This window comes from Elephas maximus, chromosome 6, assembly GCF_024166365.1.
Source record: "Elephas maximus indicus isolate mEleMax1 chromosome 6, mEleMax1 primary haplotype, whole genome shotgun sequence".
NCBI classification, from domain to species: domain Eukaryota; kingdom Metazoa; phylum Chordata; class Mammalia; order Proboscidea; family Elephantidae; genus Elephas; species Elephas maximus.
Genome location: NC_064824.1, coordinates 6,060,322 through 6,074,798, shown reverse-complemented (window position 1 = coordinate 6,074,798; position 14,477 = coordinate 6,060,322). Strand labels below are relative to the sequence as shown.

Genomic DNA, 14,477 nt, shown 5'->3' with positions numbered 1-14,477 from the left:
AATTTTTATTAAAAACATTGGTGCTTATCAGCTTTAGGCACTGTTTTTACATTCCCTGTTTGAACATAAAATTCTCTCATCTAATTCTCTCTCTTCTTTTTGGTAAATCAGGTTTGCTTCAGAGTTTCTGCACCTCATCACCAAAGTTACTGTGGCTCACAGTAGTGTTAGCAGTTCACAAACAGCTCGAAGGCCTTGATGGTGAGCTGTTCATATCTTGAGCCCGCCTTCTGTTTTACAAGATAACTCCATTAATTTGAGCTCTTTTCATTTTAGAATTTGTATCCTGTTTGTTAGGGGTGGTGCAGAACCTCTCCTTAGTTGATTGAAGAGAGGATTTAACAAGAAAAGTGATACTGCAAATGAGATTCTGGGGTCAGAGTGAGGTGTGGATTTTGAAAGAGAAAACCTGATGCTTTCCAGCTCTGTTGTCAACTTCCATCATCTCTGTGTAACTCTATCAGCATGACTGTTGTGGGGTTCAAAGACACACCCTGGAATTGGGCTTTTAAAGCTGCGATGTGCTGTACAGATATTTGTACAGAAGACTGTTTTCAGACACCCATTTCTGGGGTGGATCGATCCCATTTTGGAGTGTAGACAGAAGGACCCGTTTCTTGGTTAACAATTGATAAATTAATTTTAAATCATTTTATGTACATTTATTGCAAGAACAGTTACCCCCTAGTCATTGTATTTTTCATATAGTACCCAAAATGTTAAAGTACTCAGTAGATGTTTTATTTAAACTTGAAAGAAGCACCAGCTCTATTTCTTGAAGATATTCCATAATTGACACTTTATTTTTTAACCATTAACCAAAAAAAAAAAAAAAACCCCAAACCAGTCCAGCTGATTCTTACTCATGGCGGCTCTATCCTTTGTAGAGTAGAACTGCTCCGTGGGGTTGTCTTGGTTGTAATCTTCACAGAAGTAGATCAGCAGATCTTCTCCCACAGCATCACTGGGGTAGGTTTGAACTGCCAATCTTTAGTTTAATAGCTGAGAACAAAGCATTTATGCCACCCCAGGGCCTGCTTAAAGCATTAGACTTACCTTTTCTGAACTTTGCCACAATAGTGAATATTCAGTTACATTTGTCTGTAAAATGTCAACATTATTTTATGTTACTCTACTGGGTCACCACACATTTCTTGAGGTGCATGAAAGTCTTAGGGTCTTAGTCTTGGAGACTCCAGCTTCAGGTTTGCTTGTTTTGGGAAGTTTGATTCTTATATAAATAGAAAACGACCATTGTTATTTCTCTAAAGGATTTATTTTTCAATTAATTCTAGTTAATTTGTATTTTGTGGCTCTCAGGAATTAAAAAAGCAACACCCAGACCAAGATTATTTTGAAAAGAAATGTTCCTGGGAGTAGGTGTGTGGCTTCTGTGTCACCCAGCCCGTTGGAGTGTCTGGTTGAGTCCTTTCACAAATATGGGATCAAGGGGAAAGCAGCGGTAAGAAGTGTATTCAGGCAAAAGGGGTCTTAGCTGTCTGATGTCCTCCTTCAAATACCAAGGAAGTACTACCTGACCAAGTCTTCTTCAGACCCCTGCACTCCTAAACGGGGCTGACAAGCCTCTAGGGTCCAGGCCTCTCGGAACTGCAGCCACCTGGGGAGCAGAGCAGCCTGTTGAGCAGACCTGGAGAAATTACTTCACCTCTCTGGACCTTAGTTTTTCCTTATCTGTTAGCCGTGGGCGCAGACTAGATGCTTATCTGTCTCATCCAGTCTCTAGATAATAAAAGTCGCTATTGAGTAACAGATCTAAATTCTCAGATTCTAATTCTCCAGTTTTCCTTGAGCCCAACCTTGGGATATGGCCAGAAGCCCCATTTCCTTTGTAAGTTTTTGCTTTTTAATAAAAAGACAAAACCAAAACCTACATAGCTTCATTTAAAGGTTTATGGTTGCCAAGTCAACAGTCTGGCACTAATGGAACAAGTGGGGTGGATATTTTGTTATGGGGAGGGGGGCAGGGAGTGGGTGCCCTCGTCTTCCCAGAGCTTATGTTGAGGTTAAAGCAAAAGAGTCAAGGTATGGTTCAGAGTAAAGTTCAGGAGGAGGTTAGAGTGGACTGGAAGAGTCAAGATCAAGTGCCTGAGGGAATTAGAACCTGAGATGTGTGACAAGCAGGGGTGAGAGAATTCTAGTGTCAGGGCAGCTTGGTCAAGGGGAGAGGGCGTGACTTGGAAGATACGCCTGGGTTGAGTCCTGCTGAACCAAGACTGCAGAAGTACTTACCCTTTCTGTAAGTATTTGCCATTTCTGTGAGCCATCGTTCTCTCTATGTCAAACAGAGATACCATGTCCCACCTCATAGCATTGTTATTAAGTGCCAAGCACGATGTCCATTTCTGAATGGCAGCAGCTACCACTGCTTTGTTAGCCAGGGAAAGTGGAAAAAGTTGCTTCTTGCTGATGAACTGACCCTCCTAGGAACCAGATGTGACCCCTGCCCTTTAGCTCCTGTAGCTGCAGAACCAAAACAAACCAAACTCTTTTGCTGTCAAGTCACTTCCAACTCATAGTGACCCTATAGGACAGAGTAGAACTGCACCGTAGGATTTCCAAGGAGCAGCTGGTAGATTCGAACTGCAGACCTTTTGGTTAGCAGCCAAGCTCATAACCACTGTGCCACCAAGGCCCCCTTCTGCAGAAAGGGTAACTTGTTAAGAGAAAAACAACCCATGTGGGGAAACCAGGTGAGAGGGCTGTTGTTTCTGGTCAGACCCTGTGAGTTTGGAACAAGCCCTGGGCTCTCCTTCTGCTGTCAGCTCACTGGCTGTGCGGTGTGGACAGTAACAAGCTCTCTGGACCGCTACAGTGTTTGCACACCAGGTGGGGGTCCTTTACTCCTGTGCTGCCTGACCTACAGGGCTGGCATTAAAGTCAGGCGAGACAAGGCAGCTGACATAGAAAGCTGAAATCAGTGTCATTTTCATTCTCTTTCATGGAAGAAAGTTGACTGATTTTGAATAGAATTGTTATCAAGTTTTTAAAATTTTATGCAAGGTAGGCATAACTGCATTTCTCTAAATACATCCAAGAAGGTTATTTCAATTCCGTTGAATAAACTCTAAAATGCCAATGGAAAATACAACTTGTATCTTTGGGCTACTAATTCGCTTGAATGCATAAAAGGGTAACTGTCCATTTTTTGTGCTGAGGTTCCTGGTCCATTGTAAGCCTTAGGGTAGAAAACACTGGATTTTTAGAGATGGATAGTATTAGAGTTGGAAATACAGAAGAGGAGCCTTGTATGTCCTGCCCAAGCTCCCATCTGATGGCCTATTAAGTAGATTGCCTACTAAGCTCCTCCTGAGAGGCCAGCCAGCGCTGCCTCTGCAGGGCCTTCCAGGACCAGAGCACACAGCCACAGCCTGGGCTCCCAGTCCTGGTTTGACCCTTCATCCCTCAGCCTTTGAAGTAGGACGGAATAAGTTTCCCACCTAAGAGCCTTACCACACTGGAAACAGATACTGTGTTGCCCTGAATCTGCTTCTCCAGGCAAGGCTGGGGTAGCTGTCGGGTTAGAGAGCATTTCATTCAGACTCTGAACCCCCCCAAACCAATGTAAAAATTTCTTACATGTGCATTTTTACAGGAGAAAGTACACATCAAGTAGGGATAGAAGATAGGTATTTGCAATCCAATGTGATTTGCAATCAGGTTCTTGTCATTTTATTGATGAGGCAAACTGAGGCCTATAAAATAGAAGAAATTTACCTCAAGATTACTCGGCTTATAGGTGACAGAACCAGGTCCACACTCCAGATCCCAGGACTTAGAGCCTGAGCTGCCTTCTTTACCCCTTTGGTACTGAGCCTAGCTGAGTAAGGACTTGGATTCCAGGTTCGGGGCCACGATGGCACCGCACCGTAGATCTCAGAATTTATATCACTGCCAGCCTGGGACATTGGTCAATTAGCCTTTCACTAAAAGACATCAGTTCCCCAGTATCCTAGTGGATACTGAAACTCAGGTAGTCATACTTTTGAACATCTTTCCAGTCTTTCCCAGAAAGGGGCACCAACCTTTTCCTTAGTTTCCAAATGACTGAAAAACCCATTGTCATCGAGTTGAATTCTGACACATAGTAACCTAATTTAGGAATACTCTACTGTGACGTTCTTTGATTCCAGCTACCAGTGTTTCTTGACATTTGCTTTTTATATTTTACCAAGTATTCTGATATATCTGTGATAGAACCCAAAAAACCCAGGATAGAGCCAAGTCAAACTCTGAACTTAAAAGATGCCATCCAAATTTTTAGTAGTTCTGTGCTCGAAAAGAAAATCTTTAAGCACACATTCATCAGTATTCTGACTAAGGTCCTATTTAAAAAAAAAAAAGCTAACTGTAAAGATGAAGTTTTTCTTAGGTAGACAGTATTCTTTCACTAACTTTTAAAAGGAAGAATTCCTATGTTTCTACCAAGACTGTATTAAAATTAGCATAATTGGAACAATTTTGATCATTTCCAGGCCCACTATAACCCAAAAGCCTCCTCAGTCGTGCTCGCTTTCTTGAGTATTCTCTTTTCTAAAATCCTTGCCACTTCTGGCCACCTATCTATGAAGAGAGATTGTTCTCCTTTCTTTCTGTTGCCCGTGTTTACTCTTGTCTCTGTTTGCTTACAGTTGTAATCTTTGCGTCTTGTGTTACATAGAACACAGGGCCAGAACCTAAAGTTCACCCTGGTTTGGGCAGCTCGCCAAAAGCTGGGGGATGGGCATGTAAAGGGGAGTCAGGTATTCTTTCCTGCCTTGCCAGAAACTGTCTTGGGAAGCTTCATCTAATCCTGAGGAGAGGGAGGACCCCAGATGCCCATCCTGAAGTGCAGCTTCTGGCATTTTATTTTCAGAAAATCCCCTGGATTAGATACATTGGATTAAATGCTTCATGCAGGCGACAGAATTCTTGGAGTTTTATAAGAGGAGGTTCTCCTGGGGTTTGGGCTCCAGCTCACTAGATCTGAAGCAGTCCATTTTCCTAGTCCTAAATGTAAGGCAACTCCCTTTAACCTGGCACAGCCGTCAAGCACAGAAAGAGGAGCAGAGAGAAAGGAACCCTCCCTGAGGTCCCGTACGAGCCTGGCCGTGCTGCGTGGGCTCATGAATCCTCACGGTCTCCCTCAGGTGTCTGGCTTGCTCCTCTCAGCGCTGGCACATGCCACTGCAGAAGCCATGTTCCTTCCACCCACCGAGCTGCTCCCACCTCCCGGTGGGTTTTAAACATCAATTCTTCTATACCAGTGTTGTCTAGCTCGGATACACCTAAGAAATATCCAGGATTTTCTGACCCTTTCAGCTTTTTTCCCTGGTTTAAAAACTGACAAAAATAATTTAAAAAAAAAAGAATTTAAGTGATTTGCCCAAGATTTTTCAGTCAGTATTTCTGAGCTTCCTGGTGAGTATGTTGTGATACTTGTGAATAGTGATACTTTACAGCAGAGCCAGTTGTTTCAGAGCTTAGTCTCATTGCTGGGTCAGATTAGAAAAGAGGACTGTCCCCCAGTCTGTTCTTCACCCTCTGCTTAGCTGTCTGTAGTTTAGCCACCGAGGTGCATCGCCAAATGCTCAACTCGCCCAAGTGCAGTGTGGCGTAAACGGCTAAGCGAAAAAGGTTGGCGGTTCAGACCCCTTCAGTGGTGTCTCAGAAGACAGGCCTGGCAGTCTGCTTCTAAAAGACCACAGCCTTGAAAACCCTATGGAGCAGTTCTACTCTGCACACATGGGGTCATCATGATTCAGAATTAACTTGACAACAACTAACAACAACAACCGTGGACTTCAAAGTGTGTGTGAGCTGGGAAAGAAGCATTTCACTGGAGATCGATCATTGCATGAGGAAGCTCTCCTAAGAGCTTCTATGCCACCCCTCTTAAAACAACTGATCATTGGGGAAATTACCCTGAATTAATGTTTCTTTTCCAAAGAAAGCCCTGGCGGCATAGTAGTTTAGAGCTAGAGCTGCTAACCAAAAAGTCAGCAGTTCGAATCCACCAAGTGCTCCTTGGAAACCCTGTGGGGCAGCTTTACCTTTTCCTATAGGGTCACTATGAGTTGAAATTGACTCGACGGCAGTGGGTTTGGTTTTTTTTAATGGGTTTTCCAAAGAATTAGTATATTGCTTTCCAGCAGGTCACCTAAAATGGAATACTTGGGCTATGAACAGTTGGTTTTCCCAAGGCCCGCACTGGTCATTTGTTAACCCTCCTCTTTGTTTTTTAGGCCAGCTCCTTAGTGAGAAAATGTAAACAGAAATCAATGTGACATGCCCCAGAGAGCATTAAAAAAAAACTGACACCATAGGGTAATTAGTTCAACAAACATTTTTTATGTATCCAGTGCATACAGCAAAAGAGCCCTGGTGGCGCAGTGGTTAAGCACTCAGCTGCTAACTGAAAGGTTGGCAGTTGAACCCACCCAGCGGCTCCGAGGGAGAAAGACCTGGCAATCTTCTTTTGCAAAGATTACAGCCAAGAAAACCCTGTGGGGCAGTTCTGCTCTGTCACATGGGGTACCTGTAGATCAACAGTACCTAACAACCACCACAACGATGTATACTAGGCAATTGTGCTGAGTGTGGAGATAGAAAGAGGGCTAAGATGGGATCTTGCTTTCAGGAACTTTTTGTCTAGTGGGAGAGACGATTTCAGCAGAGTATGTACATGCAGTGATAAAGGTGTGCATGTGACACTTCCTGGAAACCCTGGTCTTGTAGGGGCTAAGTGCTACAGCTGCTAACCAAAGGGTTGGCAGTTCAAATCCGCCAGGTGCTCCTTGGAAAACTCTATGGGGCAGTTCTACTCTGTACTATAGGGTCGCTGGGAGTTGGAATCGACTCGACGGCACTGGGTTTGGTTTTGGTTGGTGACACTTCCTGAGGCTTCTGTTTCATAAGGTAAGTCCTGAAGGAGTCTCAGATTTAGCCAGGTGAAGAACATGAGGGAAGGACATTTCAGGAAGAGCACAGGGGTGTGACTGTAGGGTGTTCCCTCTGCTTCACACAACCCATGGGAATCAGGGAGGGCAGGAAATGCCACTAGAGGGACAGAAATGAAGGGACCATGCCTCCTTGGCCTTTGTGCCATCCTGAAGGACTCGGGCATGTTCATCAGATTAGCATTCTAGAGAGATTGTTGGCAAGAAGAAAACAGTCTTGATGCTGGCACTGTTGTTGTTAGGTGCCATCATGTTGGTTCCAACTCAAAGCAATCCTGTGTACGACAGAACGAAACACTGCCCAGTCCTGGACCATCCTCATGGTCATCGTTACGCTTGAGCCCATTGCTGCAGCCACTGTATCAATCCACCTCGTTGAGGGTCTTCCTCTTTTTCACTGACCCTCTACCAAGCATTGATGTCCTCCTCCAGGGATTGGTCCCTCCTGACAACATGTCTGAAGTATGTGAGATGTAGTCTCGCCATCCTTGCTTCTAAGGAGCATTCTGGTTGCACTTCTTCCAACACAGATTTGATAGTTATTTTGGCGGTCCGTGGTATATTCAGTATTCTTCACCAACACCCCAGTTCAAAGGCATCAATTCATCTTTGGTCTTTCTTATTCATTATCCAAGTTTCACATGCATATGAGACGACTGAAAACACCATGGCTTGGGTCGGGCACACCTTAGTCTTCAAGGTGACATCTTTGCTCTTCAACACTTTAAAGAGGTCTTTTGCAGCCAGTTTGCCCAATGCAATGCATAGTTTGATTGCTCGACTGCTGTTTCTATGGGCGTTGATTGTGGATCCAAGTAAAATGAAATCCTTGACAACCTCAGTCTACTTTTTTGTTTATCATGATGGTGCTTATTGGTCTAGTTATGAGGATTTTTGTTTTTTTCATGTTGAGACGTAATCCATACTGAAGGCTATATAGTCTTTGATCTTCATCAGTAAGTGCTTCAAGTCCTCTTCACTTTCAGCAAGCAGGGTGTGTCATCTGCATAACACAGGTTGTTAATGAGTCTTCCTCTAATCCTGATGCCCCATTCTTCTTCATAGAGTCTAGCTTCTTCGATTATAACAGATTATGGGTAACATTGGGAAGATATGGGAATTCCAGAACACTTAATTGTGCTCATGAGGAACCTGTATGTAGATCAAGAGGCAGTCATTGGAACAGAACAAGGGGATGCTGCATGGCTTAAAGTCAGGGTTGTATCTTTTCACCAGACCTATTCAGTCTGTATACTGAGCACATAATGGTGCTGGCAGTAGCCCCTAGGAAAGAGCTGGTTTGCTACAGTGCTTACCATTCTCAAAACACTCGATGTGAGTGGGCCTCCATGGACACGCATGTGGACAGGGCTCCAGGTCACCCACCTGCATTTTGGCGTAACCTTACTGCCAAGCCTGATTCCTGGTGTCACTCCTGCATCAAAGCCTCACTGACAGCCATCATGTGTTTTATGTCTAGGATGTGCTGAGCTTGTTGGCATGTTCTCTCTCCCAAGCCAAATAGCTGTGAAAGTAGGTATTCTTAAATCCCCATGTTAGAGTCAAAAAAAATTGAGGCTCAGACTCATTCAGTCTCTTCCCAGAGGATTGATCTGGAGTTTGCCTATCACACTGCTCTCTGAGGCTGAGAGCATGCCCATCCAGCTCTGGGGGCTGTCTCCTGGGGGTGAAGGGTAAAGGGCCAGGCAGCCAGGCAGCCCTGCGCTGTCAAGAAATCTGTGGGAAAAGCCACGCTTTGCAGGAGATAAATCGGCAAAAAAAAAAAATCACAGTGAGCTTTAAATAGTGTCATTCCCATGAGTATGTAAAATGGAGTCAGATTCATCAGTTTCGTGACTGAGTGAGTACTTGCTGACCGGGATTGGGGGAGGGCCTGGGCAGGGGTCTGCGCATTAACACACTGAGGTACCTAGAAGGCTGAGTCTGCTGTCTGGCCGAGCCACCGCCTTGTTTACTATGGAGGAGCTGGGGCAAGGTGGGTTGGCTCTGCATGGCTGAGCTTGGGCTGGGGCACTCTGTGAGCTGAGGAACACCAGGGTGGTCTTCTAAAGCGATACTACCTGTACTTGGCCCACGCAGCGGGCCACACTGCTGGACTCTCCTGGGCAGTGGCGCCCTCACACTGGTCCTCTACTCGGACTGCCCCCACCCTGCCTGGCACCGTGAGGTCAGGGCCCCATGGTTCTCACCTGGCAGGAGCTCTGATTCACGCATAATAAGCACAGATAATTCTTGGGTGTTCTGGACACCTGTTTCCCAAAATGTACACAGCATTTACCCATGAACCATGCTCATCAGGGTCTCCATTGTGGCTCTTGAAAAATTAACATAATCCCTCTGCTGGGGCTGACTAGGTGATGCTGGTGGGAGTGATCTTAATTAATGAGACCCTAGCCTTTGATAAGGAGTCCCTGGGCAGCACAGACAGTTCAGCGCTTGACCAGTAACTCAGAGCTTGGCAGTTCGAACCCACCCAGAGGCGTCTCAGAAGGCAGGCTGGCGATCTGCTTCCGAAAGGTCACAGGCTCAAAAACCCTACGGAGTAGTTATAGTCTGCACACATATGGGGGACACCATGAGCCGGAATTTACTCAGAAGGCAACCAACAACGACGACAACCTTTGATATGTGCCTCAGGGAGATAGCAGATCCTCCCAAAAGACTTCCAACAAGAAGGAAATGTGACTTGCAGAATTCAGAAGGGAGGGCTTTTTTAAATAGGTACCTGTCCTTGGGAAGACAGAATGAAATTCAATCCATCAGTAAGTGTTGAGCACGTGGTAAACACCCAGCCCTTGCTGGATACTTGGGGTACAAAGGAAATGTCCCAGCTCCTGCTGCTAGGCCTTTACAACCTGAAAGTGTCACTGGGAATACAAAGCAGTCTACATTTGGTGCCATATGAGTGTCACAGGTAGAAAACTTGGAGTTGAGGGAAAAGAAGGATCAGTGTGATGGTCAAGGAGGCCTAGGGAGGGCCTGGGCAGCATGTGTCAGCCACATGCGGGGGACGGTTGAGTGGTCCAGGTTAGCTGGAAAGGGAATGTGTGGAACCATTGGACGGTGAGCAGGAATAATAATGATCGGTAGAGTGATTATAGTCACAGCAACTAACAGCCAAGGAGCGCCAGCACTCTGAACTTCCACCTGGAACCAGTGGGCTGTACTGCTCACTGGTCCTGACTTTAGAAAGACATTCTAAGTTGACTTTTATGAATACATTTATGTAGCTAGGAAGGTTAATGTAATGCTCATCATTTTTTAATGTAAAAAGTATAAAGAAGAAAATTAAGTTACCCATAACCTTACCACCATTGTTAAAACATTTTGTGCATCTCACTCCAGGCTTTTTAAATTTTTACATGGCAGCTGTTGGAGTATTAGTAGCCAAAGCCCAGATGGAACTGGAACTTCATAGCAAAAAGCCTACTATTAGCAGCATTCTGTTGTTGTTGTTAGTTGTTGTCCATTCAGTTGCAATTTTTGACACCCCCATGTGCACAGAGTAGAACTGGGTTTTTAAGGCTGTGACCTTTTGGAAGCAAATCTTCAGGCCCATCTTCTGAGGTACCTCTGTTGTTGTTCGGTGCCATCGTGTCAATTCCAACTCATAGTAACCCCATGTACAAGAGAACAAAATGCCGTCTGGTCCTGTGCCATCTTCACAACCATTTCTATGCTTGAGCTCATCTTGTAGCCGCTGTGTCAGTGTACCTCGTTGAGGGTCTGGCTGTCAGCTTTACCAAGCGTGAGGGCCTTCTCCAAGAGCTGGTCCCTCCTGACAACATGCCCAAAGTACATGAGATGCGGTTCCTCCATCCACGCCCCTCAGGGCCATTCTGGCCGCACTTCTTCAAGACGTATCTGTTCTTCTGGCAGTTCATGGTATATTCAGTGTCCTTCACCGACACCACAATTCAAATGCATCAGCTCTTCGTCAGTCTTTCTTATTCACTGTCCAGCTTTTGCATGTTTATGGAGCATTTGAAAATAGCATGGCTTGGGTCATGTGCACCTTGGTCTTCAAGGTGACATCTTTGCTCTTCAGCACTTTAAAGAGGTCCTTTGCTGCACATTTACCCAATGCAGTGCGTCGTCTGATTTCTTGACTGCTGCTTCCATGGCTGTTGATTGTGGATCCAAGGAAAACGAAATCCTTGACAACTTCAGTCTTTTCTCCGTTTATCATGATGTTGGTCATTGGTCCAGTTGTGAAGATTTTTGTTTTCTTTATGTTGAGGTGCAATCCATACTGAAGGCTGTGGCCTTTGATCTTCGTCAGTAAGTGCCTCAAGTCCTCTTCACTTTCAGCAAGCAAGATTGTGGCATCTGCGTAACACAGGTTGTTAATGAGTCTTCCTCCAATCCTGATGCCCCGTTCTTCTTCATATAGCCTGATTTCTTGGATTATTTGCTCAGCCTACAGATTGAATGAGTACGGTGAAAGGATACAACCTGACATACACCTTTCCTGACTTTAAACCACAAAGTATCTCCTTGTTCTCTTTGAATGACTGCCTCTTGGTCTGTGTACAGGTTCCACATGAGCACAATTAAGTGTTCAAGGCACCTCTGGGTAGGTTCAAATTGCCAGTCTTTTGGCTACTAGTTCAGTGCTCAATGGTTGGCATCACCCAGTGACTCCTGTTAGCAGTATGGCCAGCCCTAAATGTATAGATTTTCATTTTTAAATGTGATGAAATCATTGGCTGATTTGGCATACCCCATACAGTGAGCAAGGCTGAGCAATGTCTTGTCCCTGAGCCAGAACTGGGAGTCCTGGGGCCTAGCCCTGCCCCCTCCTACAGAGAGGCTCTAGGGCAGCAGCACGTGTGGCCTCAGCCCAGGTGGGGTCTGCTCACCCTACGGCTCAGGCTGCCCCTCTTGTCGGCCCCAGCTGCTTGTCTCTCGCTCTCCCTGGCTAGTGCAGACTGACTTCTCAGCCACCTTCATGTCCAGGACTAGAAGAGGCTTTCCAGTGATCCGTATGCTGTTTTCATTGGTCATTTTTTGCTTAAGAAAGGGACTGGGTTGATGGAAGTGTTGTCTTAGTGACCTTTGTCTTGTCACTGTGTTAAACACAGACTGAGTTTGTTCTGGGTAGCAGGCCGGAGCCAGAGCCCTTGGGGGGCAGTGACCAGTCCAGGGCTGGGGTGGGAGAGGGCAGTGAGCAGTCCAGGGCTGGGGTGGGAGAGGGCAGTGAGCAGTCCAGGGCTGGGGTGGGAGAGCGTTGGATTTCCATCACGCTTTGTAAGTGAATGCGTGCTTGTGTCTTCACATGCAGTTTGTATAATAGTAGCAGTAGCTGTTGTTCACTGAATATCTTACTGTACCTTGGATACCTGTCAGATCGTCTCTGTGAGATATGCCTATTTTACAGATGAGGAAATTGGACTTCAGGAAACTGCCCAGGCACTTGTAAGTGGAATAACTGGGATTTTCTTTCAGGTCTCTACCCCAGGTTCTTTTCTACCACACCCTGTGCCATGCCTGCTCTTCCTTGCTGGGTTTTACACTTAGCCCCATGTTTATTACAAGAGGTTGTTTTGTGGACATGCACTTGGTGTCCCTTAGGGTCACGGTGCACACAAGGTCCCTCCACAGGTGAGAGGTGGCTAGTCCCCCAAGCTGCTCTTTTGGCCATGAGGTGGTCTTTTTATGTACTTATTAAAGTGTGAAGTGAGGGGGTGTCGTGAGCACAGATTCCTGGAAAAGCAACTTAGAAGAAGAGACTCCTCAGGAGGTCGCCCCAGAGGTTTCTTCTAGAGCCTTCCTGGCTGGTCTGCAGTCAGTCACTTCGGTGGAAACATCTGTACTGATGTCACTCTGGTGTTCGCCCCAGGCATCTCCACTTATTCCAGTCATGGTATCCCACAGACCATAGAGAAGATGCGTTTACATTCAGACTCTTAGGGCCTAGTCGTCTGGGGCAGAGATCCTCCAGTTTTGTGCATATGAGAATCATCGAGCCTCTGAATCAGGAGGTCTGGGATGGGACCTGAGAATGCATTTCTAACACGTTCCCAGGGATGCTGATGCTGGTGGTGTGGGACTACATACTGCTGCCCTAGGGTTTTGTCAGAACTCTACATTCCTGCCATGTTCCCCCACCCCCCACTTTAAAATGACCCTCCAGCCTAGTCTGCTTTTATTCTCTTCACCGTCGTCAGCCAGAGGAAGCAATGCCTGCCATCTGACATTAAGCAAGATCATCGCCATTTGCCACCGAAAGTAAGTGGCAGTGGTGTATGTGGCCCGCGGGCTAACGCATGGGGCACGGGTGTTTCAGGTGGTGAGAGCTGCTGAGGAGGCTGCGTCCACACTGGCCAGCTCCATCCACCCTGAGCAGTGCATCAAAGTGCTGTGCCCCATCATCCAGACGGCCGACTACCCCATCAACCTCGCTGCCATCAAGATGCAGACCAAAGTCGTTGAGAGGATCGCCAAGGAGTCCCTGCTGCAGCTGCTCCCTGACATCATCCCAGGCCTGCTGCAGGTAGGCTCTCTCCTGGGCCGCAGCTCTCTGAGCCAGGCCGTGCATCCACCAACACCGCTGAGTCTCCTTGGCCACTTGTAGGAGAGGGGGACATGTAGGAGAAACCAGGTGGTGACCCGTGTGGCATGGATACTTCATGGCTTTCTCTGTCAGCTTCTAGTCCACCTGCCCCTGAGCAGAGCAGGCAGATTCTCCAGGCTGACCAGAATGTGGCTCACAGTGAACTTTCTGTTGACTGTAAACATATTTTGATCATCTTTTTGTTAGTTCCTTCAACAAACCCTTATCACAGCCTCCCAGTGGGCCCCAGCCCTGGGCAAGGTGGACCATGGAGTGCAAATCACATGATGGTCTTTACTCTCGTATATCCAGCATGCATTTATTGAGGCCTTTCTAAGTGTGAGGCAGTGAGTGAAACCCTGGAAGGTAAAACACGGTTTCCGGTGTCATGGCACCACCTCAGGGATTTTCCCGCCTAGCACAGGACATAGCACAACAACTCTGACAACTATAGCGCATGGTACTGCGTGTCCAGTTACTGCGGAGAGGTGGCTTCCAGGTTAGAGGTGGGGAGAGAGAAGGGTCATGAGGAGGGTTCCCAGGAGAGGTGGTTTAGGGCTGGGCCCTGGAGAGGGAAGGGGAGAGAGATTCCATTCACATTTAGTACGTGCTGTTTGCTGGGCACTTGGCTTGGCAATTTCAATACTTAGAGATGGACAGCCAGATTATTCCAGGAGAGGGGAAGGCACCGCAGTCATGCTGACAGACCCTGAGGCTGTTTGGGGGACCGCAGGTAGTCCTGTTTGTTCAGTGAAGGGGGCGGGAGGGACTGAGACTGGACAGATAGATGGAGGTCCAGTTGTAGAGGGCCATGAGGGTCATGCTAGGGGGCTCAGCATTTTCCATCAGTCATTGGAGGGTAGAGAGGTCGTGTCCACAAGAGCGACAGTGATATAGTTCTTGTTTAAGACGTTTTTACACCTGAAATTTGTTGTACCACTGGG

General features: G+C 46.5%; 1 protein-coding gene across 1 annotated transcript in view; it reads left to right on the top strand.

Moving 5' to 3' along the window:
* Positions 1 to 14,477, top strand: part of CLASP1 (cytoplasmic linker associated protein 1) — a 373,393-nt gene that overhangs the window by 348,396 nt on the left and 10,520 nt on the right. The window contains exon 36 of the mRNA XM_049889062.1: positions 13,267 to 13,473. Coding sequence (XP_049745019.1) covers positions 13,267 to 13,473 — 207 coding nt within the window. The remainder of the gene's footprint in view (positions 1 to 13,266; positions 13,474 to 14,477) is intronic.